The sequence below is a fragment of the Nyctereutes procyonoides genome, unplaced genomic scaffold (assembly GCF_905146905.1).
Source record: "Nyctereutes procyonoides isolate TBG_1078 unplaced genomic scaffold, NYPRO_anot_genome, whole genome shotgun sequence".
In the NCBI taxonomy this organism is placed as follows: Eukaryota; Metazoa; Chordata; class Mammalia; order Carnivora; family Canidae; genus Nyctereutes; species Nyctereutes procyonoides.
The window spans coordinates 10625605-10652564 of NW_026575031.1; the positions used below are offsets into that span (position 1 = coordinate 10625605).

Here is a 26960-nt window from a genome sequence, read left to right on the forward strand (position 1 = left end):
CACTGCTCTGTATCTTCCTCATTTTAGGAATTAGGCAGACTGAGCAGCCCCCATCTGAAACACAGGTTGCTATGGCAGAATGAGAGAATGGTAAATTGTGTGCTCCTTGTAATTTCTTATATCTGGAAGTGATTCATGTCATTTTGCTCAAATTTCATTGCCCCTCCCTCAACCCAACTTCAAAGACATCAGGAGCGACAGTTCTACAAAGTGCCTAGGATGAAAATTAAGAAATATTTGCCAACAACTAATGATAACTAAAGGCCTTGATTATTAATTCATTCTAACATAAATCTGACCTAGGATTTCACATCCTTGAAATTTAAAGTTTGTGAACTTCAGGGGCACCAGGCTGCTCAGTCAGTAAGGCACCTGACCCTTGATCTCAGGGTTGTGAGTTTGAGCCCCACATTGCATGTAGAGTTTACTTAATTAAAAAAAAAAATTAAAGGTTGGTGAACTTCAAACTTGCATATTCTTGGAAAAATATACCAAAAAGAGATCAGGAGGTGTCTGGGTGGCTCAGTCAGTTGAGCATCTGACTCTTGGTTTTGGCTCAGGTCACGATCTCCTAATTGTGAGATTGAGCCCCTTGTTCAGCTCTGCACTCAGCACTGAGTCTGCTTGGGATTCTTTCCCTCTTCTTCTCCCTCCTTTTCTGCCCCTCCCTCTTACTTGCCTGTGTTCTCTTTCTCGCTCTCTCTCAGATGGATGAATAAATAAAATTTAAACAACAACAACAAAAAAGACATTAGAACTGCTGAATGGGGAGGACCTGGGTGTCTCACTTGGTTAAGCATCTGCCTTTAGCTCAGGCCATGTCCCAGGATTAAGCCCCACATCAGGTTCCGTGCTCAGTGAAGAGCCTGTTTCTCCCTCTCCCGCTCTTGCCATTTGTGCTGTATCTCTCTTTAATAAATAAAATCTTTAAAAAAAATTGCAGAATGGATTATACTTGTTTTTCAACTTCACCTGGACCTTTCCTCCTTCCTTTCCAGCAGCCCTGTTTATTAGTTATTCCCTTTCCAGGTAAGATTCCATGGTCTGTTATTTCAGTTTAGTTTCTTGCCATTTTTCTCTCTTTCACGTGTCTATATCAAGCATTGCTGGAGAAAATGATATAACCAGACTGGTACTTGTAGAAATTTATGATCACCTGTTCCACCTGGGTTTTCAACAGCCCTTAAAAATTACAGTGTTCTCTAGACAACATAGACAACATATCCATTCCAACAGTTTTCAGACTTCTACCCTGTCAAGCCTTTGTGATGATTCATTATAGCCAACCCACCTCCTTTCCCCCATTTAAATCCTTCTTTCTCCTTTTCTAACCCAACAGGTAATCTTGTCTCCTTTTTGACCAAGAATTGGATAGAAACTGATACAACTTTTTATTACCAAATCTGCAGGCACACCTACTTCTCTATACATATATCTTCCCTCCTTGTTGGAATAAAAAAAGTTCTTACTTTCTCTAGGACCAGCCTCTGCACCTGTTTTCTGGATCTAATTTCCTCCAACTTTTCAAACCGTGTACTATTATTACTCCAGTTTCCTTCTTGTATTCAACCTTTCTGTCTCTACGTGCTCCTCAGCACTTAAAAAATGTGTGCATATTTCCTTCTTTACCCAGTCACATTTCTTGAAAAGAGAATTGACTTTGTTCACATCTGGATTTTTCTCTTCCTACTTCCGATATCTCAGCATCTTTTCGCCCAGCTCTCTGTGCTCTTGGCTTCCATGACACCAGACTCTCTTGTTTTTCTTTTCTCAGTTCTTAGTCTTCTTTGCTAGCTTCACCTCTATTCATTATTAAGTGTATAGTTTATAGTTTCCTTTTTTTTTTTTTAAAGATTTTATTTATCTATTACGGGGGGCTGGGCATTAGCTGGGGGAAGGGGAGAGGGAGAAGGAGAAGCAGACTCCCTGACACAGGTCTGTATCCCAGGACCCTGAGATCATGACCTGAACTGAAGCCAGATGCTTAACTGACTGAGACACCCAGGCACTGCCCCCCTTTTTTAAAGATTTTTTTTTTAAGATTTTATTTTTTAACTAATCTCTGTACCCAATGTGAGGATCAAATTCACAACCCCAAGATTAAGAGTTGCATGCTTCACCCACCAAGCTAGCCAGGTGCCACTAGTTCATAGTTTTCTGTCTATGAGATCCTCTTCTCATACTCATTCAGAAACTTCACTTATGCTGTTGACTCCAAATGTGTATACTTTACCCAGATCTGTCTCCTCTTCTAGTGTATTGCTGTATTTCTAGGCCTTTTTCAGTATCTTAGTAGGTTAGATGTCTCATAAATGTTTTCCTTATGATTGACTGACAGAATGAATGACTAAACAAACTTAGTGGTGATTCTTTGTTAATTCATCTTAATAGACCAAGACCAAATATTTCATATCCCTATGTTTAGCACATAGCAGAAACTTAGTTAATGCTTTATAAATGTCTAATTGAATAAAAATGAAGGAGTGAATGAAAAATCTTTGTGATGATTCATTATAGCCAACTAAGACCAAATATCTTGATTATTCTCTTTAACAGTGTTCCTGGCTATAGCTTAAAATAAAACTTGCTGCAAGAGAGACTAATTCTTTAACAGATCAAGTAAAATTTGCAAGTATGTTTGGAATGTTGACTGAATAATAAGTGTGCAATATAAGATTACATGAGAAAAGAAGTTTAATCACCTACCTGATGTAATATTATACACATAGTGGTCATGAGCACAGACTCTTGTGTGGGTTGCTTGGGAGAATATCCAGAATCTGCTGTAGGCATATGAAATAGAGTACAGTTTCTTCATCTGTAAAATGTAAAGCCCACTTCATGGGATGGTTGTGAGAATTAAATGCAGTGATACTTGTAAAACACTTAGCAGAAGACCTAACACACAAAGTAAACATTAAAAAAACCAAAACATTTAATACCCATGAGTTAGTATTAATATCTCATTTTGACCCAGCTGATATAGGTGCCAGCCAAAGACATACTATAGATGAGTAATCACTAAACCTGGCTGCTTATCAGAATCACTTGAGCTTTAAAAATAAAGATTTCTGGGCCCATCCCCAGACTACTAAATCACACTAGAGTGGGGTGGAGGAGGCAAGAATATGTATTTCTTACAGCTCCCTAGATGATCCTGAGCATGATCCAGGTTTAGCAGTTATATTACAGGAGATAGAATTATCTCTAGAAATCATCTGAGTGTGAGATATAATAAGGAAAATGTTTCTAGTGTGGAAAAAAAGGAGCCAGAAATGACATCTGTAGAAAGCCAACTGTATGAAACCTTTGGGATTAATGGTCAAAGTTGTGCTGATTACCCAAGAACAGGTCATAATGAAAAAGCATGCACAGCTGAGCCATTTTCAAGGTCCCAGAATGAAAAGAAGCAGACCAACTGAGCTGGTAACAGCTGCCAAAATTAATTCAAAGTAGCCATGTGGGTTGGGGAAAGGATTTAAAAGAGCTTCAGAAAGAGGTGGTAAAAATATAAAGTTTTAAGTATTGGAGGAAGAAAGATTAGAGGAAAATAGATGAAATATCTGGGGTGAGTGAAAAGTGCTATAGGAAAATATCAGGAAAAGGTTAATTCTTACTAAAGAAAACATTAAAGGACATGTCTTGGAAGAGAGGAAAAAAAGATCTCAAGAATGATAATTAACACATTTTAAGAGATTAACATGGAAAAGGCCAAAGACAGCATGGATAATCAGGCAATCACAGATGGACTCCAAATCCCAGAGAAACAAGCATTGCAGAAGGAGAGAAAGTAAAGCCTACGGCAATGAAATTGATAACAAGGGGAAATATATAAGGGAGTTTAGAAGAAGTCTTGAAAGATAATTAGAATTATATAAGTAAGAATAAAATACATATACAAACATGAATAAAATGAAGAAAAATATGTAGTACAAGGAGTATGGAGCATGAAAACCTAGGGAATCATTTAGCAAACATTTACTGAGATGGATACACAGGGATGAGTGAGAGACCCATTTCCTGTTCTCATGGAATTCTCATTTTTGATAAACCTTGGGAGTAGAAGAGAAACAAGCTGATGTTCTTACTGGAAATAGGACTGTGTGTGATAAAATGTTTTGTTTGTGCCAGGAGTGAAATATGAAGCTCTTCCCAGAATCAGGCAAGGCATTTTGAGCATTGTAGGCTTTTGAAGAGTATGTTGGAATCTATCTGACCATAGGTATAAATTAGGTAGGGTCTGGGGCTGTGTTTGTGTACACATGTGTCTATTTACCACACTTCTCTCATCCCCAAAGAAATTTGAAAGAGAAATTATTTGATATCTTTCTTGCATATTGTATAAGAGTATTTTGGCAAAAGTCTGAAAGTGACCTGAAGGGATCTGTGAAGCCAGACAATGAGAATTCTTTCATAAAAAAAAGGATTAAATAATACTTCTTAGAATTGATGTACTATTACCTGTCTGGAATATACTTAGGAAAAAAAAAAAAAAGAAAGTATTCCTATAGCATTGCCAGTTCCAACAGAGTTTTTGTGGTAAAATATCTTTTTTCTAATCTTGCAATATTGAGAACTCAAATTAGTTTCTAAACAACCGGGATGTTTTGGTGGAGTCATTTAGAAGGTAAGCAAATTCATGTTAGAACACAAGAAAATTAAAACTACAAGGAGGAATAATCAGAAGGGAAGCCAAGCTTCCTTTTGAAGGTGATGAGATGGTAGAAGTATTAAAAGAAGTAAAGGCTTTCAGAAGAAAGATTAAAGTCAAAGGAGTTAAAGAACCAAAGAGACTTATTTCTTTGCAGAAATGATTAATGAAAAGCTTAAAAGGAAAGGAAAACAAAGTTGAAGAAATTAGGGCAAATAAAAAAGTCAGAAACCAAATGGGAAGTCTTTATAAACAGACTCAAGATGGTAGAAAACATAAGATTAGAGCTAAAATTAAGTTATTGTTTTATATTCTTAGATTTTGCAAGAATACAAAGGAGTGTCATGCTAGCTTAAAAACACATTTAGGTGCTCGCTTCGGCAGCACATATACTAAAAAAAAAAAAAACAAAAAACATTCAGATTTCCTTAACAAGATAACATTGAATGTTAGATTCTTTATGAAACCATTTTAAGAGCTAGGTAAGAATTGGCTGAGTGAGGTGTATGAGGTGTATATATGGAGAGAAGAGGGATCAGATGCCTGCAATATTGCAATGTCAAAAAGATGAGCAAATAGTTTAGCAGACATCTAGATTCTGAAAGTGAGCAATATAGTGAAATTGCTGTAGAGGGATGATTACTTTTGAGTTTTTAATGATCTACCAGCTGGGCTTCCTGAGATCTTTGAGCAAATCCTTGGCATCTCTGTTCAAAGGCATTTGGAAGGTGAGATAACTTGCACAATGAAACTAGTGTTAATAGGAAGTGAGTACTTGCTGATAATACTAAATACTAAATATAAGATTATTATGAGACTCCTGCTGGAAAGATTGACAGGAATAATAGAGAACATGAGATGCCAGGGGAACAATATGCCATAAGGGGGTTCTGAGAAGCTTGACTGAAAAATTCTTACATGGCAAAGGAATAGGATGGGAAATAAATTCATTATTCTTGGATTAAGAAAAAGCTTTTATGTAGACAAGCTATGATTTTCTCTTTAATGCTATGTAAAATATATTGTTCCAGAGCAGCTTTTGAAATGTGAGGACTTTATATATGAGCCATTGGGATCAGCATCTCCATTCTCAATAAAGATGATTGGGGAGAAAATTAAAGTGGTAAGAACAAAGCAATACTGCTCATATAATCCTGCACTATTTTTGTGGTCTGTAGATTGAATTTCCCTTCCTCCATTAAAATTTTTTTTTGCATATATAAGAATACAAAAGAGTTCAGGGAAGCTGAGGCTACTCATAGCCTAGCATTCAAGAACAGCATCTCTCTAGCAATTTATTATTTTTTATTTCATTTTAATTTTTTAAAAAGATTTATTTATTTATTTATTTGTTTGTTTGTTTATTTATTTATTTATTTATGACAGAGGGAGAAAGAGAGAGAGGCAGAGACGTAGGCAGAGAGAGAAGCAGGTTTCCACTCAAGGAGCCTGATGTGGGACTGGATCCCTGGATCCGGGATCATGCCCTGAATCAACGGCAGATGCTCAACCGCTGAGCCACCCAGGTGTCCCTCTCTAGCAATTTAAAAGGCAAGTTTAAAATAGAATGTAGAGAAGTTGGAATAACATCATAAAAATGGATAAAAAACAAAGTGATGCTAACTTGTTGAAAACAAGACTAAAAGATGGTTATGTTCTTTGGAGGGGCAAGAAAAGGCAAAAAGAAGATTGGATCATGAAAATAAAGGAGGGGGGAAGAAGATAAACATGGCTAATTACAAATGATTGGAGAGCAGTTCTTTGTGATCAGCTGATCACATAGAAATTGATGTCAGTTTTTCCTGCTGCCTCTGTAGCTTTCCACCAGTGATCTCATTCCTTTGGCTTTAATTGCCATTCATATGCTAATGACTCAAATCATAGGTGCCCAAGCTCCAGACCTCTTCCAAAGCTCTTCTTGGGTATGTCACAAGTGCCTCGTATTTAGCAGGTCCAAATCTGAAAAAATCATCCCCCCACTTCTCCCTCCCACCATAAGTCTATTTTTCCTGCTTCCCTATTGTGGACTACTGCAACCTTACTCATCTAGTTTCCTACTTTAGAAATCTAAACATCACTGATGTTTCTTCTTTTACTCCTGTATGTAATCAATCATCAAGATTATTCATTCCTTCTTTCCCTTTTACATTTCCCATATATATATATTTCTCTGCTCTCATTTTGTTAGTTTAGACCAGAGGTTGGCAGACTTTTTCTATAAAGGGCCAAATTGTAAATACATTAGGCTTTGCAGGCCATATAATCTTTGTCACAATCACTGTAGCCAGAAATAATATATATGTAAATGAATGGGTGTGGCTGTTTCCCATAAAACTTTATTTATAGACATTTAAATTTATATTTCATATAATTTATTATTCTTCCTTGATTCCCCACCCATTTAAAAATGTAAAAACCGGAACCCCTGGGTGGCGCAGTGGTTTGGCGCCTGCCTTTGGCCCAGGGCGCGATCCTGGAGACCCAGGGTCGAATCCCATGTCGGCTCCCGGTGCATGGAGCCTGCTTCTCCCTCTGCCTGTGTCTCTCCCTCTCTCTCTCTCTCTCTGTGACTATCATAAAAAAGGAAAAAAAATTAAAAAAAATAAAAATAAAAATGTAAAAACCATCCTTAGCTTGTCATCCCTACCAAAATAGGAAGCAGGCCAGATTTGGCTCTCAAGCCATAAGGTACCCACCCCTGACTTAACACCATCATTTTCTCACCTGATATACAAAGTCGTCTCCTGCTCTCCTACCCTGTCTCCCTCTCTCTAGTCCTGCCCCTCTGTTCCACTCATCACACTGAAGTGAGATTGCAAATTGATCTCTTTACCTTGCTTGAAGTCATTTAAAAATTGCCCATAGCCATTGTAACATATCCACATTTTTTGGCCAAGACCCTTCATAATATGAACCCTGCTTACCTTTCTGACTATTTCTTGCCACTTCCTTCTAAGTCTCTGTACCAGCTGCTTAGAACTCTGTGAAGTTTCTGTAATGTATAGTATTTTTCACTTCTAAGTTTTGACCCATGCCTTTATTTTTTAAAAAAAAATTTTATTTATTTATTCATGAGAGACACACAGAGAGAGAGGCAGAGACACAGGCAGAGGGAGAAGCAGGCTCCATGCTGGGAGCCTGACATGGGACTCCATCCCGGGTCTCCAGGATCACGCCCTGGCCTGAAGGCGGCGCTAAACCGCTGAGCCACGGAGACTGCCCTGACACATACATGCCTTTAATATTTTTCCTCCTTACCCTCTGCCTACTTCCACCTGGGAAACCGCTGCTCCTCCTATTGGACATATTTTAGCTATAATCTCCGGAAGCTTCTTCTCACTCCCCTAAGGCTTTTCATTTCCTAAGGATTTAAGTATTTCTACTAAGTTCTCTTGGCATGTCTGTAGGATGTAATAATAGCATTTATTTTATGATATTATAATTGACTAGTTACTTGACTACCTCTTGTAAATAATAAACTCCTGAGTGCCTGGAGTTTGTCCATTATTTTATCCTCAGTTTCATGTCTGGCACTCTATAATACCCTTGGCATTTTCATTTCTATTTCTTTGCATTAAAAATTTAAGATATAATTCATATATCATAAAGCTTAACCTTTTAAAGTGTGCAGTTCAGCTTGGTTTTTAGTATAGTCATGATAGTATGCAGCCAACACCTCTAATTCCAGAACATTTTCATCACCACACAAAGAAACCTCATGTCCTTTTGTGAATGGCTTCTTTCACTTAGCATGTATAGTGTTGTCAAGGCTCATCCATATTGTAACATATACCAATACTTCATTCTTGTTTATAACTGAATATCAACATCATATTTTAAGCTTTATTCTTCAAAGCCACCAGTACCCTAAGGGAAAAGAAAAAGGGACCCCTAGATTTCCACTTCTGCTTCAACTAGAGTAGGCATGCTTTCATTAGTTATTTGTTATTGATAAATTTTCATTTGAAATTTGAAAGTCACTGACTCTCTGTTTGACAAGTAGACTTTTAGGGCTGAAGAGCCCTCCATGGACTTTTTCTCAAACCTTCATTCCCACTGTTTCTTCCCCCTGTATGGTGTACTATAAACAAGCAGTATTTAGATTAGGTCTTCATATATGCCTTATGCTTTCTTGCCTCTGCAACTTTTCTTACATCATCTCCTCTATATAAAATGTCCTTTTCTGGGACGCCTGGGTGGCTCAGTGGTTGAGCATCTGCCTTTGGCACAGGTCATGATCCCAGGGTCCTGGGATTGAATCCCACATCAGGATCCCTATAGGGAGCCTGCTTCTCCCTCTGCCTATGTCTCTGCCTCTCTCCCTGTGTCTCACATGAATAAATAAATAAAATATTTTTTAAAAAAGCCCTTTTCTACCAATTTACAATTTTACCTAGTCTTCAATGCCTTTTTCCAGATAAAATCCCTTCCGTGAATTTTTCCTTCATCATATCAGCTGAGGTTCATCTCTGAATTCCTACAATAATTATACTGCTTTAGATGCTACCTTACCTACTAATCCCTTGAGACTGCTCTTGTGTTTTCCAATTGTTTTATACTCTGCCATCCAGTACCTTGGTATAGTAATTTTTCAAAATGTAAATGAAAGTGCCGTGCCATGGCCCCTTTGGAAAAGGAACAACCTCACTCCTGGGCATTTATCTCAGAGAAATGAAAACTAATGTTCATGTAAAAATCTGTACACAGTTTTCTCATAGCAGCTGCATTTGTGATAGCCAAAAAGTAGAAACCACCAAAATGTTATACAATAGTTGAATGCTTTAAACAAAGAGTAGTACATTCATATCATGGAATACTACTCAGCAATAAAAAAGAATGACCTATTGATTTATGCAACAACAATGTTATTCTGAGTAAAAAAGTCTTTTTCTTTTGTATATTTTTTAATTGGCGTTTCAATTTGTCAACATATAGTATAATACCCAGTGCTCATCCTGTCAAGTGCTCCTCTCAGAAAAAAGTCATAAAAGATCACATATTATATGATTCCATTTACATAACATTCATGAAATGACAAAATTGCAGAGATGGAGGACAAATTAGTAGTTACCAGGGATTAGAAATAGTGTGAGGAAGGAGGAAAGATTTGACCATAAAGGATATTATGAGGGACATCTTTGTGGTGATAGAGTAATTCTGTATCTTGGTTTTGGTGGTGGTTACATGAATCTACACATATGACAGAATGACATAGAATTATACTTTCATGTTGTACCAATGTCAGATTTCTGGCTTAGATGTTATTCCATAGTTATGTAGGATATACCCACTGCGGAAATTGTGTGACAGGTACATGGGACTTCTCTGCTATCTTTGTAATTTCTTACAAATCTATAATTATTTCAAACTAAGAAGATTAAAACTTTCTCTTTAGAGTTTGAGAACGTATTTATCACAATCATTTTGGCATTCATGGTGCTGCTTCTGATCAGTATGAATCTGTCTAGGCTTTCAAATAAAGTTACTCTTGAGGTTGACAAGAGAACCTGTTTGTAGTGATATTTTAGTCGCATGTAACAATTGGGTGAAACCTCTTTAAGCAAGAACTGGGACAGTAGTTCTATGTGGATGACATCCTAGCTCTCCAAGGCCTTGTTTTAATTTTTAAATTAAGTACTAAGCTTCAGAGTGCCTGGCTAACTCAGTTGGTAGAGCTTGCAACTCTTGATCTTAAGGTTGTGAGTTTGAGCCCCACGTTAGATGTAGAGATTACTTTAAACAAAAGATTTTAAAGTAAGTGCTAAGCCTTAATTTGAGCCATATTTTGGTACCCTTCCAAATTCCTATTATTCTTTTATACTGGCTCTTGAAGAACAGTGACCACAACAGGTCCTGTGTGTTATCTGTCATACTATGGGAGCTTAATAGGCATCAGTTACTTTTGATTTGCCATTAACTGATTCAAACAATTAATTCCTTTCTTAATGTAGAGTTAGTAAGAGGTCTCTTCTGGTAAGATTTTGGAAAAAGATCTCGTTAAGCAATATTCAACTCAAACTTTTAAATGTTTGAAAGTTATTAGACTATATACTTAATATAGAGTTAATAAGAGGTCTCTTCTGGTAAGATTTTGGAAAAAGATCTCATTAAGCAATATTCAACTCAAGCTTTTAACTGTTTGAAAGTTATTAGACTATATATTAAGTATTATATATTAAGTAAAATGAGTATTCCTTTGAAAACTTAAAATGAGTATTACAAAATCAGAGTTTATCTCTAATTCTTTTTTTGAAAAGGGGTGGGTTTGTATAAATTAAGGATTTTTCTGTTGCATTTATGATCAAGCTCATAGTGAATAAGGGGAAAAAGGAAATATAAAACTGCATATTCTGTAGTAAAATGAAAACTTAATTTTTTTTCAGGTTAAACTACAGAGCAACATATCATATCAGATGGCAGATATTCATCATTTAAAGGGTAAGAAACTTAATTACAGATTAAAGATAAAGGTCACTAAATATAAAATCCTCAGTTAAATAGCTAAATGAAATAAAAATTTTTGAACAAAGATCCTCTGGTGGCAAGACATTTATCCTTTCATCTTAAGATAGGATAAAAAAATTTTAATGTTGCTTTATATATAATAAGTGTAAATTAAAATTTGCATCTAAATCTTGTGTGGTAGACTGATTTCATGCAATGAAATGTTGTTAAAAGAAGCCTGAAAGAAAATTGAGCTGTAACTTCAGAAGCTATCAAGTTTCTAGGGGAAAGGTAAGGGATAATCCCTCTTTACTGTGTCCAACTTCCAAAATAATCCATTCAGATCTAGGGATGCTTTGGATAGGTCCCACTTACTTATGCTTACTGTTTTAGATAACACTGGGAACAGAAAGAAACCTAGGATAGAAAGAAAACCTAAAAAGAACCCAGGAAGAAACCTGGATATATATGCAGTATGTGTGCATATATATATATATTTTTCCCCTCTTAGATGAAGTAATAGATGACTAAAACTTTTATAAACAATAATAGTTGAGGAGAATAAACTCTATGCTTGCCTTGCATTAATTCACCATCACTGGCCTTTGAAATGTGGGGTCTGGAGAGCACTCCTCTTCGCCATCACATCCTTTAGTTACAACACTATATGATTTTAAAACCCTGCAACAATGACTCTAAGTTTTTATATGTGAGTAATAAATGCTTCCTAATTTAGTATATATATCTTTATTCTATAACCACTTTGACTCTCTTTAGATAGACTTAGGTGGTACATTTTTATCATTATCTTGAAGAAGTCAACCTTAGCTAGCTTTCTAATTTATTGAGGTCTTTGCTCTTCACCTGGCAAAAGGTGTGTTGTAACCTGAAAATAGAAATTATTAATTTTTTACTATCTATGATTTAGAACAGCTTTGACTTTTTCTTAGAAATTTACTTCCTGGGTGGCCACATTTGTTTTTGTTACATTTGTGTCTATGTTCTACTCTATTGACTCACAGGAGTATATTAGGATGACACAGAAGCTGCCATTCTGTCAGCACTGCTTCCTCCTGCTTGCTATTTTTTACAAATGATTCTGCTTGTCAGTGAAGTATATTTCTATTAAATAATAACAGATCAGTTGAGTAAGAAGTCCAGTGGCTTCTGCTAGTCTTTGCTGTGGAAAAGGACAGCCTATATTACTGAGTAAACATCTTTATTGTATTGTGTGCATTGAATTAGATCCTGAGATGTTTTGAAATTTTTTATGATACTCTTATGCAACAAAAAGGGCTTTGATTTGAACTCATAACTGTACAACTTTTTTTTAAAGATTTTATTTATTTATTCATGGGGACACAGAAAGGCAGAGACACAGGTAGAGGGAGAAGCAGGCTCTCCACAGGGAGCCCTATGCAGGACTCGATCCCAGGACCCTGGGACAACAACCCAAGTGGAAGGCAGATACTCAACCACTGAGCCACCTAGGCCTCCCAGTAACTGCAACTTTTGATTTTAGTGCAGTTACTGAAGCTTGGACTCTTAAGATTGAATATCCTTTTAAATGGACTTTTGCACTTTTGGAACTATTTCTACTGAAGCAAACTCCAACTATAAAATCCAGATTGGAGTATTTTCATTGAAATTAATACTAGATATAATGGAATTAATACACAATAAGATTCTTTAAAAAGCTTTATGCTAGTTAATATTTTTTGGAAATGAAAGGAATGAGAATTGGTTTTTAATCCCTGAGATAACAGACTGACATTCTAGTATACACCAATACGCAGACTGACATTCTAGTATACACTGATTTATCTTGAATAGTTCACCTTATTTTTATGCCTGTTATGGAAAGAAATTTTGAAATTAAAATTTTCTAGAAGTAAGTTTTTTTTTTCTTTAAATGCTGGTCCTAGGCAACCCAGTTCTTAACTACATCACTAATCTTCTGGAGTTAAATTGAAGGAGCATGGCCATGCCTTTCTGTAATATATCCTTTCCTGCTAGAACACAGGTTCACTGACTAACTATCTGTAAGCTACAAGGCTTTTTGTTGCTGCCTCTTGCCGGGATCTCATTGTCTCTGTAGGATAAACATCAATAGCTGAGGCCAGAGTTTGTGCTACCTCTAGTCCTCTGTTTCTTAGGAGATGAGGCCAGGGATCAAGTAACAAGCAGAATGTGTTATTCAGGGATACCTGGTGTCAGATTTGCTACTTTTTTCTGAGGTGGATGTAATAGATGAAAAACTATGGAGATCAACCATGTTAGGTATTGGAGAATTAATAGAGTAAAGAGAAATTTAAAATCTGGCTTGAATAAACTTACAGAAACAGAATGGAATGGTGATTACCAGGTTTGGGGGTAGGTGGGGAAATGAGGAAATGTTGGTCAAAGTGTACAAACTCTCAGTTATAAGATGAATAAGTTTTAGGGCTCTAATAAACAACAGGATGATTATAGTTAATGTACTGTATTATGTACTTGAAAATTGCTAAGAGAGTTTTTCTTAAATGCTCTCACCACAAAAAGAAATGATGATTATGTGAGATGATGGAGGTGTTAGCTAATTCTCGTGGTAAGCATTCACAGTATAAGTGAATTAAATCAACAAGTTGTACATCTGAAACTTACACAATGTTATATCTTGAAAAAAATTTTTAAGTAAAAAAATGTGGCTTGAATACGTAAATTATCAACTACAAGCATTTTATGTAAATCATTAACTTTTCTCACCTGATTATTATATTATACAATAACTACTAATATGTATATTTTAAACTTTTAATTATATACTTCTGCAGATGTTCATCTGACCTTAAGTTTTTGTTGTCATTGTCACAGTTATAATTCCATAATAAAATTTGGAAAGTAGAGAAAAAATATTCTCAGAATCCCACCACTAAACATAATCACTGGTAGCACTTTGGTATATTTTTATTCTAGTCCAGTTCTTTATATATATATAATTACATTATAAATATATTTTTACATCTGCTTTTTGAAAATTTATATCCAAAGCACTTTTGGAATGCCTTTAAAATAATACTAATTTTAGAAGCCTTCCATGAAAAGAAGGTATTGTAATATTGGTACATTATGGTTAGATATATTTAGTCTTAAGAGATGTTACTTATGGGATCCCTGAGTGGCACAGTGGTTTAGCGCCTGCCTTTGGCCCAGGGTGCGATCCTGGAGATCCGGGATCAAATCCCACGTCGGGCTCCCGGGGCATGGAGCCTGCTTTTCCCTCTGCCTGTGTCTCTGCCTCTTTCTCTCTCTCTGTGTATCATAAATAAATAAAAATTTAAAAAAAAGAGATATTACTTATACAGAAAAGACCCTTGTTGCCATTTATACAAATTAAGACTTTTCTTAACTACTACTTTTGCTTACTGCTTAAGGCTGTTAGCTAATTTTTTTAATCATCTCTTTAAGAAACTGACATCTCTTCTCTGGCTGAAGTTCTTTTATTTCTAGGTAACTTGAAGACGGAGCAACTCTAGAAAATGTGGGGCCAGTGATTGTGGATTAAATGTTCACAAAAGAGCATCTGGGGAGCCTTTGTGGCTCAGTTGGTTAAGCTTCTGACTCTTGATTTTGGCTCTGGTCATGATCTCAGGGTTGTGAGATCAAGCCCCACACAGGCTTCTGCTCCACGTTAGGTGTGGAGCCTACTTATGATTCAGTCTCCTTTTTCCTCTCCTTATACTCCTCCTCACCCTACCCCTCTCTGGCAGGGGGACAGGGAAGAGCATCAGCCCCATTTTTTAATCTACTCTCCAGGGACACCTGAGTGGCTCAGAGACTGAGCGATTGAGCGTCTGCCTTCGGTTCAGGGGTGTGATCCCCATCCAGGGATGGAGTCCTGCATTGGGCTCCCTGCAAGGAGCCTACTTCTCCCTCTGCCTGTGTCTCTGACTTTCTCTCTGTGTCTCTCATGGATAAATAAATAAACCCTTAAGAAAAAAGAAAAGAAAAAGTGTGAAGCCCTAATCTACTCTCCAGCTTGGAATTTCATGTTATTTATTACAACTAAAACTTTGAGCTCTTGTCCAGAAACTATGAACTTTGAAAATATAATTAATGGTGTATATTGGCCTAGCATTAGTAGCAGAACTAGAAATGAGACCTAAAGTGGTTGGCACTTAACTTTGGAGTCATATGTGATTTAGAATGAAAAATAAACCTTGAATTCTGTATCCATAGCCAACATATCTAAAAAATAAGATTCCCTGCCTCCCTTTTATAAAGCAGATAAGTTTAAAGAGCTGGGTAGGGTTTTTTGTTTTTTGGTTTTTTTTTGGCACAGTTTCCACAATTAGTATATATCTATATAATATGAAACGTCTAATTTTTTAATATTTCTGATTGATGTGAAAGCCACTGAGGCCATCTTATTTGTTTGTTTTAAAGATTTTATGTATGTATGTATGTATGTATGTATGTATGTATTTATTTATTTATTTGAGACACAGAGAGGCAGAGACATGGGTAGAGGGAGCCTGATGTGGAACTCGATCCCAGGACCCCGGGATCACTACCTGAGCCAAAGGCAGATGCTCAACCCCTAAGCCACCGAGGTGCCCCAAGGCTATCTTGTTTTTAAAATAAATTTTATTGCTGGGACACTTGGGTGGCTCAGTTGGTTAAGCATCTGACTCTTGGTTTCTGGCTCAGGTCATGAACTCAGGGTCATGAGATGGAGCCTCCTGTTGGGCTCACACTCAGGATGCAGGGTCTGCTTGAGATTCTTTCCCTCACCCTCTCCCTCTGCCCCTCCCCCTGCTCCCTCTCTCTCCCTCACTTCAAATCAGTCAATCTTTTAAAAAATTTTTATTGCCCATGCTGTGTTATAATAAAAGGCAATTAAATGTACTAATTATACAATTTTACTGCCTCAGAGTTTGAGTAAAGAATTAAATAGTGTATAAATTTTTAAAATCCCTTAACTTCTTGATAAGAAACATTAGAGTGAGTAAACTGTATTCCTTTAATTTTTACCTTGTGTGGATAGAGCAACTTGCTGAACTTCGTCAGGAGTTTCTTCGACAAGAAGACCAGCTTCAGGACTATAGGAAGAACACTACTTACCTTGTGAAGAGGTTGGAGTATGAGAGGTGAGATGCTATATGCAACAAATAATTATGAATCTGGAATATTTGTCCAACTTTTGAACAATTTATTTCTCCCTTTCTGGTTTCTGTTTTTCTTTAATTTCCTTAGGTCTTTTAAATTACTTTTCTGTGGTCTTTCTATGCCTCTTTGATTTCCACACTCTTTTATTTTGATAGGTTAACACCATGAAAATATCTTTTACAAGATATTAGTCCATATAGAAGAGTTCGTTGTGAGCCAGAAAATCTAGCAAGGGCTGAGTTTCATTGCATTAGACGTACAAAGACTGAAAGAAGAATCCACGGTTCTTTTTGAGGGGCATCCAGAAGTTAAACTGACACTGGGAGGTGTCCCCAGAATAGCTGAGGGCCTGAGTGCCAACTGTTTCTTCTACTCTGCATTTCAGTCCTCTTGAATGTACATCTCTACGTTCAGTTGGTGAGGAGGTCAGGGAACCTCTTTCTACCAGTCACTATGTATTTTGACCTAATATAGTATTCAATAATTTTCAAAATATCTATAGGATTAGAGAGTTAGCATATTCACAGATGATACATTATTCCAGCATGTTAATGTACTAGTTTGTATAATCTTTCCGAATTGCTGGACCATTGTAGGAATTTTCCTTATCTTACTAGTATGAATGCCAGCTATAAAAATCTTTATGCAAAAATGATTTCTCCCTCTTATGTTAGTTCACTGGTGTATATTTTCAAATAGAGTATTCCTGAGACAGAATATTATATTGGCCTTTATCACATATATGAAAGATTACTTTCTGAAATAGTTATACTAATATATGATATAAATTTTTTCCCATACCCCTACCAACATTGGTTTTTATAATTTGGACTTAATTTTGCTGGTATAGGAATAAAGTACTACCGTTTTACCATATATACATCTAAGAAGTTTAATTGTGTTTTTAATGGTAAAAGTTAACATTTTTCTGTATTTTTTTCTGTATATTTTTTAACTATTTATTTCTTTTTGCATGAATGATGTATTTGTGTTCTGTGACCATTTGTCCAGTGGAAATTCCCAATCTTTATCTGTTTTGCTTCTTCACATTTTTTTCTTGATGGCTCCATTCTGTCTTATTAATTGGTTCCTTCCATTTTTGTTCTTCTTCAGGTTTAGACTCTTACTCTTGTGTTGAAAATGCTAATTATTGGATGAATCATCTGCTGCACTCTTTATCAACTCTCATAATTCTAAGTTTTTCATCTATTACTATATAATGGTCTCATGGTTTCCTAATGTTTTTCTCTTCTGTGATTGAAGTTGGCTTTGATGATTGTTTCTTTATAAAAGCAATCTATAAAAATAATTTTTCATCTTTCTAATTTCTATTATTTTATAAACTTTATAGTATTCTTTATCCTCTATTAAAGAGTCGAATATTCTAAGAATTTTGACTGTGAGCTATTTTTATGTCTGCTCTTTGTCCTTCCGTGCTTACTGTCTTGCTAACTGTATGCTTTATCTTTATAAATGGATGTTTTCAAGTTCTAGACAACTTGAGAAGACAATCCAAGATAATATAGCCTAAAAGAATGACTTTGTAATTTAGTTTTCAGTGTGGACAACAGATCAAGGAGTTAAGAGCACAGCATGAAGAAAATATTAAAAAGTTAGCAGACCAATTTTTGCAGGAACAAAAGGTAAATTTAAAAAATACTTAAATCAAAATATCTTCTTGTTATAAATCTTGTAATTAAGAAATTAAAACGTGTGCTTTTGTCATAAAACATTGTATTTTTAAGTATTCTAGCCTGCCAATTTCTAAAAATGACTTGCAGTGTTTTTATTACTGAGTAAATTAGACATTTGCAAAAATATAACTTCAACACTTAAAACTAATTTTGCGCTAAGTATTTTTTATCTGATTTTTAAAAATAATCTTTGCTATTAATATATTTCTCAGGTTGTAAAGTGGATACAACTGTACTGACAAATCAGTTACTTCTTATTTTATGCTTTTGAGAACTAGAAAAAACTTGGGAAACCTTTTCCTTAACTATCAATCTCTTTTATCCTCAATTCCTCTATTAAAACAGAAATGAAACACTAGCCACGGGGATGACAAATTCTTTTATTAATTTATCCATTTTCGTTTGATAAATATTATGAAGACGATGCTAGAAATGGAGGGAATTTGAAAATTTCTTGGCATTTAGGACATTCTTTTTTTTTTTTTTTTTTGCACCTTGTAAACTCGTCTGACTATGATTTGTAAAAAGTCTTATAATGTAAAGTGAAATGGAATTGTGAAAAGTGGTAACAGGTTACCTATAGGACTAGAAGTTAAGGAAACCAGATTTTTGTTCTTAGCTAATTCACTATTTTATAGCATGATATCGAGGACATTGTTTTTTCTCTTTTTCATTTTTTGAATCTACAAAATAAAATACTGCTCCCATCTACAGTCTACCTTGAAGAGATGTGAGCATAGATTGCTAGAAGATGACAACCTGAGTGAGCTACCATTGACGCATAGGGTCTTGAAGGCAGCCAGAGGTATTATTGAGACCATAGGTCTAGAGGAGCATAGTAGAACACAAAAGGAAAAGAGAGGTCTGTTATAATTGCGTTATTATAAGCCCAATATATAAATAAAGGGATAAATTTATTCTCTTCTGTTCTCCCAGGAAGCACAAATGAGAGCTTTTCCCCTTTTCCAGACAAGTGTATACTAGGCACTTTTATATTAATTAACTGATGTCCTCTCCAATTCTTCTTTACCATTATTTTGCCCTAAATGGAACAAAATGGGGGAGGAAGGGAGAGGCTTCAATAACTCCTCTCTAGGATAGCACACCAGCCCTTACCCTTCAGGCCAGCTGCCTAATCCAACCCCTATCCTTCATTCCCTATTCTTCTACTACCTTCATAAGTTGATTCTGTGAAATTTGAGTTGTTTTTTTCATTGGAACAAATCCAATGGGAGCTATATGAAACAAGTATAAGTTATATTCAGGGATTTTTGTTTTTTTTAAACGAAGTATGTAGAGACGCCTGGGTGGCTCAGCAGCTGAGCGTCTGCCTTTGGCTCAGGGTGTGATCCCTGGATCGAGTCCCAAATTGGGCTTTCTATATGGAGCCTGCTTCTCTTTCTGCCTGTGTCTCTGCCTCTCTCTCTCTCTCTCCCTCTCTCTCTCTCTGTGTGTGTCTCTCATGAATAAATAAATAAAATCTTTTAAAAATAAATAAATAAACCAAGCACATTCCTGTCTTAGAAATTACTCTGATGAAGAAGCCAGCAAATTGAACCCAACCTGCTGTCTGCTTCCATACTACCCATAAGCAAAATATGGTTATTACATTTAAAAATGGTTGAAAATCCAGTGAATATTTTATGACATCGGAAAATAAGAAATTCATATTTTAGTGTCTATAAATACTGTTCTGTTGGAACACAGCCATACTCATTTGTTTACTGCTTTCATGCTACAAAGGAAGAGAAATTGTTACAGACCAGAGAAGACTAAGGAGACCTGAGGAACTGAATGAATACAGTATCCTGGATTGGATCCTAGAACAGAAAACAGGCATAATGAAAAAAGTAGTGAAATCTAAATAAAGTCTAGAAGTTCAGTTAATAACGTACTAATGCTGACTTTATATTTTGCAAAGATACTATGCTAATATAAGATGTTAACATTAAGGGAAATAGGATGAGGGGTAATTACTTTTCTGTAAGTCTAAAATTACTTCAGAATACAAAGTTTTATTTAAAAAACAATTAGGTGGCCCCTTACCAAATCACTAACGTTGCATTTAGAAAGCCATCTAATTTTATTATTTGCTCTTGTCCATTCACATAAAGGTACTGTCATTAATAATGCTTCAAAGGGACAATACTTTGTTAGATATTTTAAATGGGAAAGTATTTTTGAACAGTATTTTGTTGACTTTAAGTTTTGTTTAATATTATTTGTTTTATACACATCTACAAAGCAGTGGAGTACTATAAAAATAGCCTTATGATACAGCATTATAGTGAAATGCACAGAGATGCAGGATGGCTGTTCAGGTCTTACCTCATGGATTTTCTTATCCTTGGCCTTCCTATTGATCTGTTCCAAAATTTCAGTGTTATCATTTCACTCATTGAATATTAAGCTCAGAATTTGCACCCAGGAAGTGTGGGAGTCAGGAAGACTGTGGTTTGATTCCTTTCTCCACAATTCTCTATTTTGGTAACCTTGGATAGGCTACTAAACTTCTTTAGCCTCAGTTAGGTTTTGTTATTCCTAAAACCGTTCACTTTACTAGAGGATAGGTTTGAAAGCTGTTTGTAAACTATGAAGCAATATTTATTATTAATTTTATTAGTCAGGTATGCTGGAAAACCTATGCCTGATCATCACATTTACCTTTTCTTCTTTATTGTGACAAATTCTTAAAACTTGGCTTTATTTTTCTAGTTTTCCTTTAGATTTTTTAGTACTATTATTCTTTATAACATTACTAATGATTACATTGCATAGTGCTTTAATGTTGACAAAATATTTGTATATGCACTAAATATTAACTATTAAGTAGAAGAACCACTGTGGCAATGCAAGCATGTGTATTTAACTCCTTGACTCTCTCAATTTTCCACTGAGGCCACTCAACCAATATAAAAAACAGAACTGGCCCACTGATAGAATTGGGTCAGGTCTAACCAGGTCCTGGTTAGATTCAGGTTTCCAAGGAGATAATAGGGTTAAAAGCATGTTGGAAGGAATACTGACCTGTGTATCGTTCTGCCATTACTTCTATTCTTGGGTGGCCAGTGCACCTGGAAAGAAGTTTGCCTGTTTTCCACTCTTGCTGTTTCTGCATCTGGAAAAGCCTGGCAATGTCAGTAGCCATCTATCACATTTGAGGGGGTACCTATGTGCCAACCTCCTGTAGTCCACCATCCTGCTGGATTACAACCTAGGCTTGTAGAGAATCCACCTGTCCATAGCACCTAGGATATGCCCAATGGTAAGCCTCCATAGTAACCTACAGTGCTCAGGAAGACTATCTTCTTGCAGAATCACAGCCTCAGCATAGCCAAAGAGAATTACCTCTGCCTAACATTTTAGACCATTTACTATAATTAGAGACTTTAAAAAGTGTTACTCTTTGATTTGATATTAGGTACAAAAACTGAATAGAAAATAGTATTATATCCCACATCTCCAAGTGTTTGAAATTTGGGCCCATAGTGTATGTTTCAAAAAATGAACTGTTTCAGAACATTTAATTGGTAGTTGTGTCAATTGTTTAATCTTTTGAACTGAAAAATATTTACTGTTACCAAATCTTTATTTAACAGCAAGAGTCACACAAGTTTGAATCAAAAGATGGAAATGAATTGGGTATAAACAATCATGCAGTACCTAAAGACAACCCCAAAGTAGCTGAGAATGCTGCAGATAAGAACGAAGAACCCTCGAGCAATCATATTCCACATGGGAAAGGTATTACTATAATTTTGTTTTGTGTGAATAGGATATTGACTTTTCTACTCATTTTGAAGTGAACATTTTCAGTCAGAGAATATTGCTTGATTTTAGTTCATTTATGATTAGGTGTCAGTGTTGTTTCAAATTTGAATCTTTTTTTTTTAATTTGAATCTTTTGATAGAGAAGAAAAAAGAATAAATTATTTTAGAGTTACAGCTATCTCCAAAGCAAGATATATAAAGATATGCAGTCAATGTAGCCTATTGCTTTAGAAACTGATTATTACATTTCCTCAAAACACTTTCAATTTATGTAATAGAAAAAAAATAATTATTTGGGTGCCTGGGTGGCTCAGTTGGTTAAGTGGCCAGCTTGATTTTGGCTCAGGTCATGATGTCAGGGTCATGGAATCAAGCCCTGTACTGGCTCTCTGCCCTCAGCATGGATTCTGCCTGAGATTCTCTCTCCCTTACATGCATTCTCTCTTTCTCTCTCAAATAAATAAATCTTTTTTTTTTTTTTTAAAAGAATTGTATCTTTTGTTACTTGGGCAGAACAAATCAAACGAGTTGGTGATGCAGGAATGCCTGGAATAGAAGAGAATGACCTTGCAAAAGTTGAAGATCTTCCCACTGGTAAGTAAAAGTTATCAGAGTATTATCCTATTCTCTTTTTGAGTAAAAGTCATAGTCACTTGAGAAAATTCATAGATTTATGGAAGATTGATATTTTCTGTTAATTAACTACCCACTAATTGCCAGTTCTTGTTTAGGATACAGTTGTTTTGAAAAACTTTGCTAAAATTTTGCCTAAGTACTTGTTTTTGCCTTGTAAGGATCAACCATATTTGAATGTTTTCTTGACTCAGAGTTACTGCTCATAACAGTTATACTATATTAGTCATTTGTGTTTATTAAAAGTATATATGGCTCATTTCTTTGAGACAAAATGTTCCCAGATTGCTGTGCTTTTGGTGTGCTTTCATATGGCATGGTAATACCCTTCTATAGGTTTTTAGGACTTGGCCTGTCCTTTTAGTTAATTACCCCACACTTTCAATAGTTTATTCCCTATTTTTTTAAAAAGATTTTATTTATTTACTCATGAGAAATAGAGAAAGGCAGAGACATACACAGAGGGAGAAACAGGCTCCTCGCAGGGAGCCCAATGTGGGACTCGATCCTGGGACCAGAATCATGCCTGAGCCAAAGGCAGACACTCAACAGCTGAGCCACCCAGGCATCCCTATTCCCTATTTTTCTTTTTCTGCTTTTATGAGCCACTCTATTCAGTGTCTGTTTCTTTCTTCATTAATGTGTCTGCTTCTTACCATTTCCACTTGAAATCTGTATCACTGCTGGTATCATAGTCCTCTTCAGTTTTCTTTTTTTTTTTTCATGTCTCTTTGTTTTTCTTGCCATTTCTGTGTTTCTTGATTGTTATAGGTACCCTCCCTGCTGACTCCAATTTATTGTGGTGAAAAATTGGAAGTAACAGCATATCTTTCATTCTTCTTGGCTATTTTTATTCCTTTTCAATCTTAGGGATCACTTCTGTGGTTATAGCTCATTGTATGTGGCTGAAATTGCTGTGTCTGAGGTCCCAATGAATGAATATTAGTCCTTTCATATGTATACTTTTCTTCTCAAATTCTTTTGTGTCTGTATTCTTTTGGGTTTCCAATTCACAGTATATACCCCTAAAATAAAAGTAAGGACAAGAGCAATAACAGGAATTTAAAAATATGGAGTTCAGGATGCTTGAGTGGCTCAGTGGTTGAGCATCTGCTTTGGCTCAGGGAGTGATCTCAGTCCTGGGATGAAGTCCTGCATGGGCTTCCCACAGGAAGCTTGCTTCTCCCTCTGCCTATATCTCTGCTTCTCTCTGTGTGTCTCTCATGAATGAATAAAATCTTTAATAAATAAATAAATAAAACAGAGTTAGAATGAGCATAATTTGGGAAGTAATGAAGTTATCCAGTGATTCTACCCTGCAAGGAGCCTGATGCAGGACTCTGGGATCACAACCTGAGCCAAAGGCAGACACTCAACCACTGAGCCACCCAGGTGCCCCTTATCCAGTAATTCTTCAAGTGTGGTCCTTGGACCGGCAGTATCAGCATAACCTAAGAACTTGTTAGATATACAAATTCTTAGGTCCCATTTCAGATTTACTGAATAGAAATTCATGGGATGGAACCCAGTAATCTGTGCTTTAACAAGCTTTTCAGGTGAATCTGATCTGTGCTAAAGTTTTAGAACCACTAACTCAACTTTAATGTTGAGAGCACGGACCATGTATTTTTTTTAATAAATTTATTTTTTATTGGTGTTCAGTTTGCCAACATACAGGATAACACCCAGTGCTCATCCCGTCAAGTGCCCCCCTCAGTGCCTGTCACCCATTCACCCCCACCCCCCACCCTCCTCCCCTTCCACCACCCCTAGTTCGTTTCCCAGAGTTAGGAGTCTTTATGTTCTGTCTCCTTTTCTGATATTTCCCACACATTTCTTCTCCCTTCCCTTATATTCCCTTTCACTATTATTTATATTCCCCAAATGAATGAGAACATATAATGTTTGTCCTTCTCCGATTGACGTACTTCACTCAGCATAATACCCTCCAGGTCCATCCACCTCGAAGCAAATGGTGGGTATTTGTCGTTTCTAATGGCTGAGTAAATTTCCATTGTATACATAGACCACAGCTTCTTTATCCATTCATCTTTCGATGGACACCGAGGCTCCTTCCACAGTTTGGCTATTGTGGACATGCTGCTAGAAACATCGAGGTGCAGGTGTCCCGGCGTTTCACTGTATCTATATCTTTGGGGTAAATCCCTAACAGTGCAATTGCTGGGTCATAGGGCAGATCTATTTTTAACTCTTTGAGGAACCTCCACACAGTTTTCCAGAGTGGCTGCACCAGTTCACATTCCCACCAACAGTGCAAGAGGGTTCCCCTTTCTCCGCATCCTCTCCAACATTTGTGGTTTCCTGCCTTGTTAATTTTCCCCATTCTTACTGGTGTGAGGTGGTATCTCATTGTGGTTTTGATTTGTATTTCCCTGATGGCAGGTGATGCAGAGCATTTCCTCATGTGCTTGTTGGCCATGTCTATGTCTTCCTCTGTGAGATTTCTGTTCATGTCTTTTGCCCATTTCATGATTGTATTGTTTGTTTCTTTGCTGTTGAGTTTAATAAGCTCTTTATAGATCTTGGAAACTAGCCCTTTATCTGATACGTCATTTGCAAATATCTTCTCCCATTCTGTAGGGTTGTCTTTTAGTTTTGTGGGCTGTATCCTTTGCTGTGCAAAAGCTTCTTATCTTGATGAAGTCCCAATAGTTCATTTTTGCTTTTGTTTCTTTTGCCTTCATGGATGTATCTTGCAAGAAGTTACTGTGGCTGAGTTCAAAAAGGGTGTTGCCTGTGTTCTCCTCTAGGATTTTGATGGAATCTTGTCTCACATTTAGATCTTTCATCCATTTTGAGTTTATCTTTGTATGGTGCAAGAGAGTGGTCTAGTTTCATTCATCTGCATGTGGATGTCCAATTTTCCCAGCACCATTTATTGAAGAGACTGTCTTTTTTCCAGTGGATAGTCTTTCCTGCTTTGTTGAATATTAGTTGACCATAAAGTTGAGGGTCCACTTCTGGGTTCTCTCTTCTGTTCCACTGATCTATGTGTCTGTTTTTGTGCCAGTACCACACTGTCTTGATGACCACAGCTTTGTAGTACAACCTGAAATCTGGCATTGTAATGCCCCCAGCTATGGTTTTCTTTTTTAAAATTCCCCTGGCTTAAAAAATAAATAAATAAAATTCCCCTGGCTATTCGGGGTCTTTTCTGATTCCACACAAATCTTAAAATAATTTATTCCAACTCTCTGAAGAAAGTCCAAGGTATTTTGATAGGGATTGCATTAAACATGTAAATTGCCCTGGGTAACATTGACATTTTCACTATATTAATTCTGCCAATCCATGAGCATGGAATATTTTTCCATCTCTTTGTGTCTTCCTCAATTTCTTTCAGAAGTGTTCTATAGTTTTTAGGGTATAGATCCTTTACCTCTTTGGTTAGGTTTATTCCTAGGTATCTTATGCTTTTGGGTGCAATTGTAAATGGGATTGACTCCTTAATTTCTCTTTCTTTAGTCTCATTGTTAGTGTATAGAAATGCCACTGATTTCTGGGCATTGATTTTGTATCCTGCCACGCTACCAAATTGCTGTATGAGTTCTAGCAATCTTGGGGTGGAGGCTTTTGGGTTTTCTATCTAGAGTATCATGTCATCGGCAAAGAGGGAGAGTTTGACTTCTTTGCCAGTTTGAATGCCTTTTATTTCTTTTTGTTCCCTGATTGCTGAGGCTAGGACTTCTAGTACTATGTTGAATAGCAGTGGTGAGAGTGGACATCCCTTTCTTGTTCCTGATCTTAGGGGAAAGGCTCCCAGTGCTTCCCCATTGAGAATGATATTTGCTTTGGGCTTTTCGTAGATGGCTTTTAAGATGTTGAGGAATGTTCCCTCTATCCCTACACTCTGAAGAGTTTTGATCAGGAATGGATGCTGTATTTTGTCAAATGCTTTCTCTGCATCTAATGAGAGGATCATATGGTTCTTGGTTTTTCTCTTGCTGATATGATGAATCACATTGATTGTTTTACGAGTGTTGAACCAGCCTTGTGTCCCGGGGATAAATCCTACTTGATTATGGTGAATAATCTTCTTAATGTACTGTTGTACATTGTACAAGTACTATTGGCTAGTATCTTGTTGAGAATTTTTGTATCCATGTTCATCGGGGATATTGGTCTATAATTCTCCTTTCTGGTGGGGTCTTTGTCTGGTTTTGGAATTAAGGTGATGCTGGCCTCAGAATGAGTTTGGAAGTACTCCATCTCTTTCTATCTTTCCAAACAGCTTTAGTAGAATAGGTATGGTTTCTTCTTTAAATGTTTGATAGAATTCCCCAGGGAAGCCATCTGGCCCTGGACTTTTGTGTCTTGGGAGGTTTTTGATGACTGCTTCAATTTCCTCCCTGGTTATTGGCCTGTTCAGGTTTTCTATTTCTTCCTGTTCCAGTTTTGGTAGTTTGGCTTTCCAGGAATGTGTCCATTTCTTCTAGATTGCCTAATTTATTGGCGTACAGCTGTTCATAATATGTTTTTAAAATCGTTTGTATTTCCTTGATGTTGGTAGTTATCTCTCCTTTCTCATTCATGATTTTATTAATTTGAGTCTTCTCTCTCTTCTTTTTAATAAGGCTGGCTAATGGTTTATCTATCTT

General features: G+C 36.3%; 1 protein-coding gene across 3 annotated transcripts in view; it reads left to right on the top strand.

The window, feature by feature from the left end:
- The window catches only part of GOLM2 (golgi membrane protein 2), a 100060-nt gene that overhangs the window by 22491 nt on the left and 50609 nt on the right, over positions 1-26960 (top strand). For all 3 annotated transcript variants that reach the window (XM_055316785.1, XM_055316787.1, XM_055316786.1), the window contains exons 2-6: positions 11035-11089; positions 16122-16224; positions 17796-17886; positions 21537-21681; positions 22222-22302. In XM_055316785.1, coding sequence (XP_055172760.1) covers positions 11035-11089; positions 16122-16224; positions 17796-17886; positions 21537-21681; positions 22222-22302 — 475 coding nt within the window. The remainder of the gene's footprint in view (positions 1-11034; positions 11090-16121; positions 16225-17795; positions 17887-21536; positions 21682-22221; positions 22303-26960) is intronic.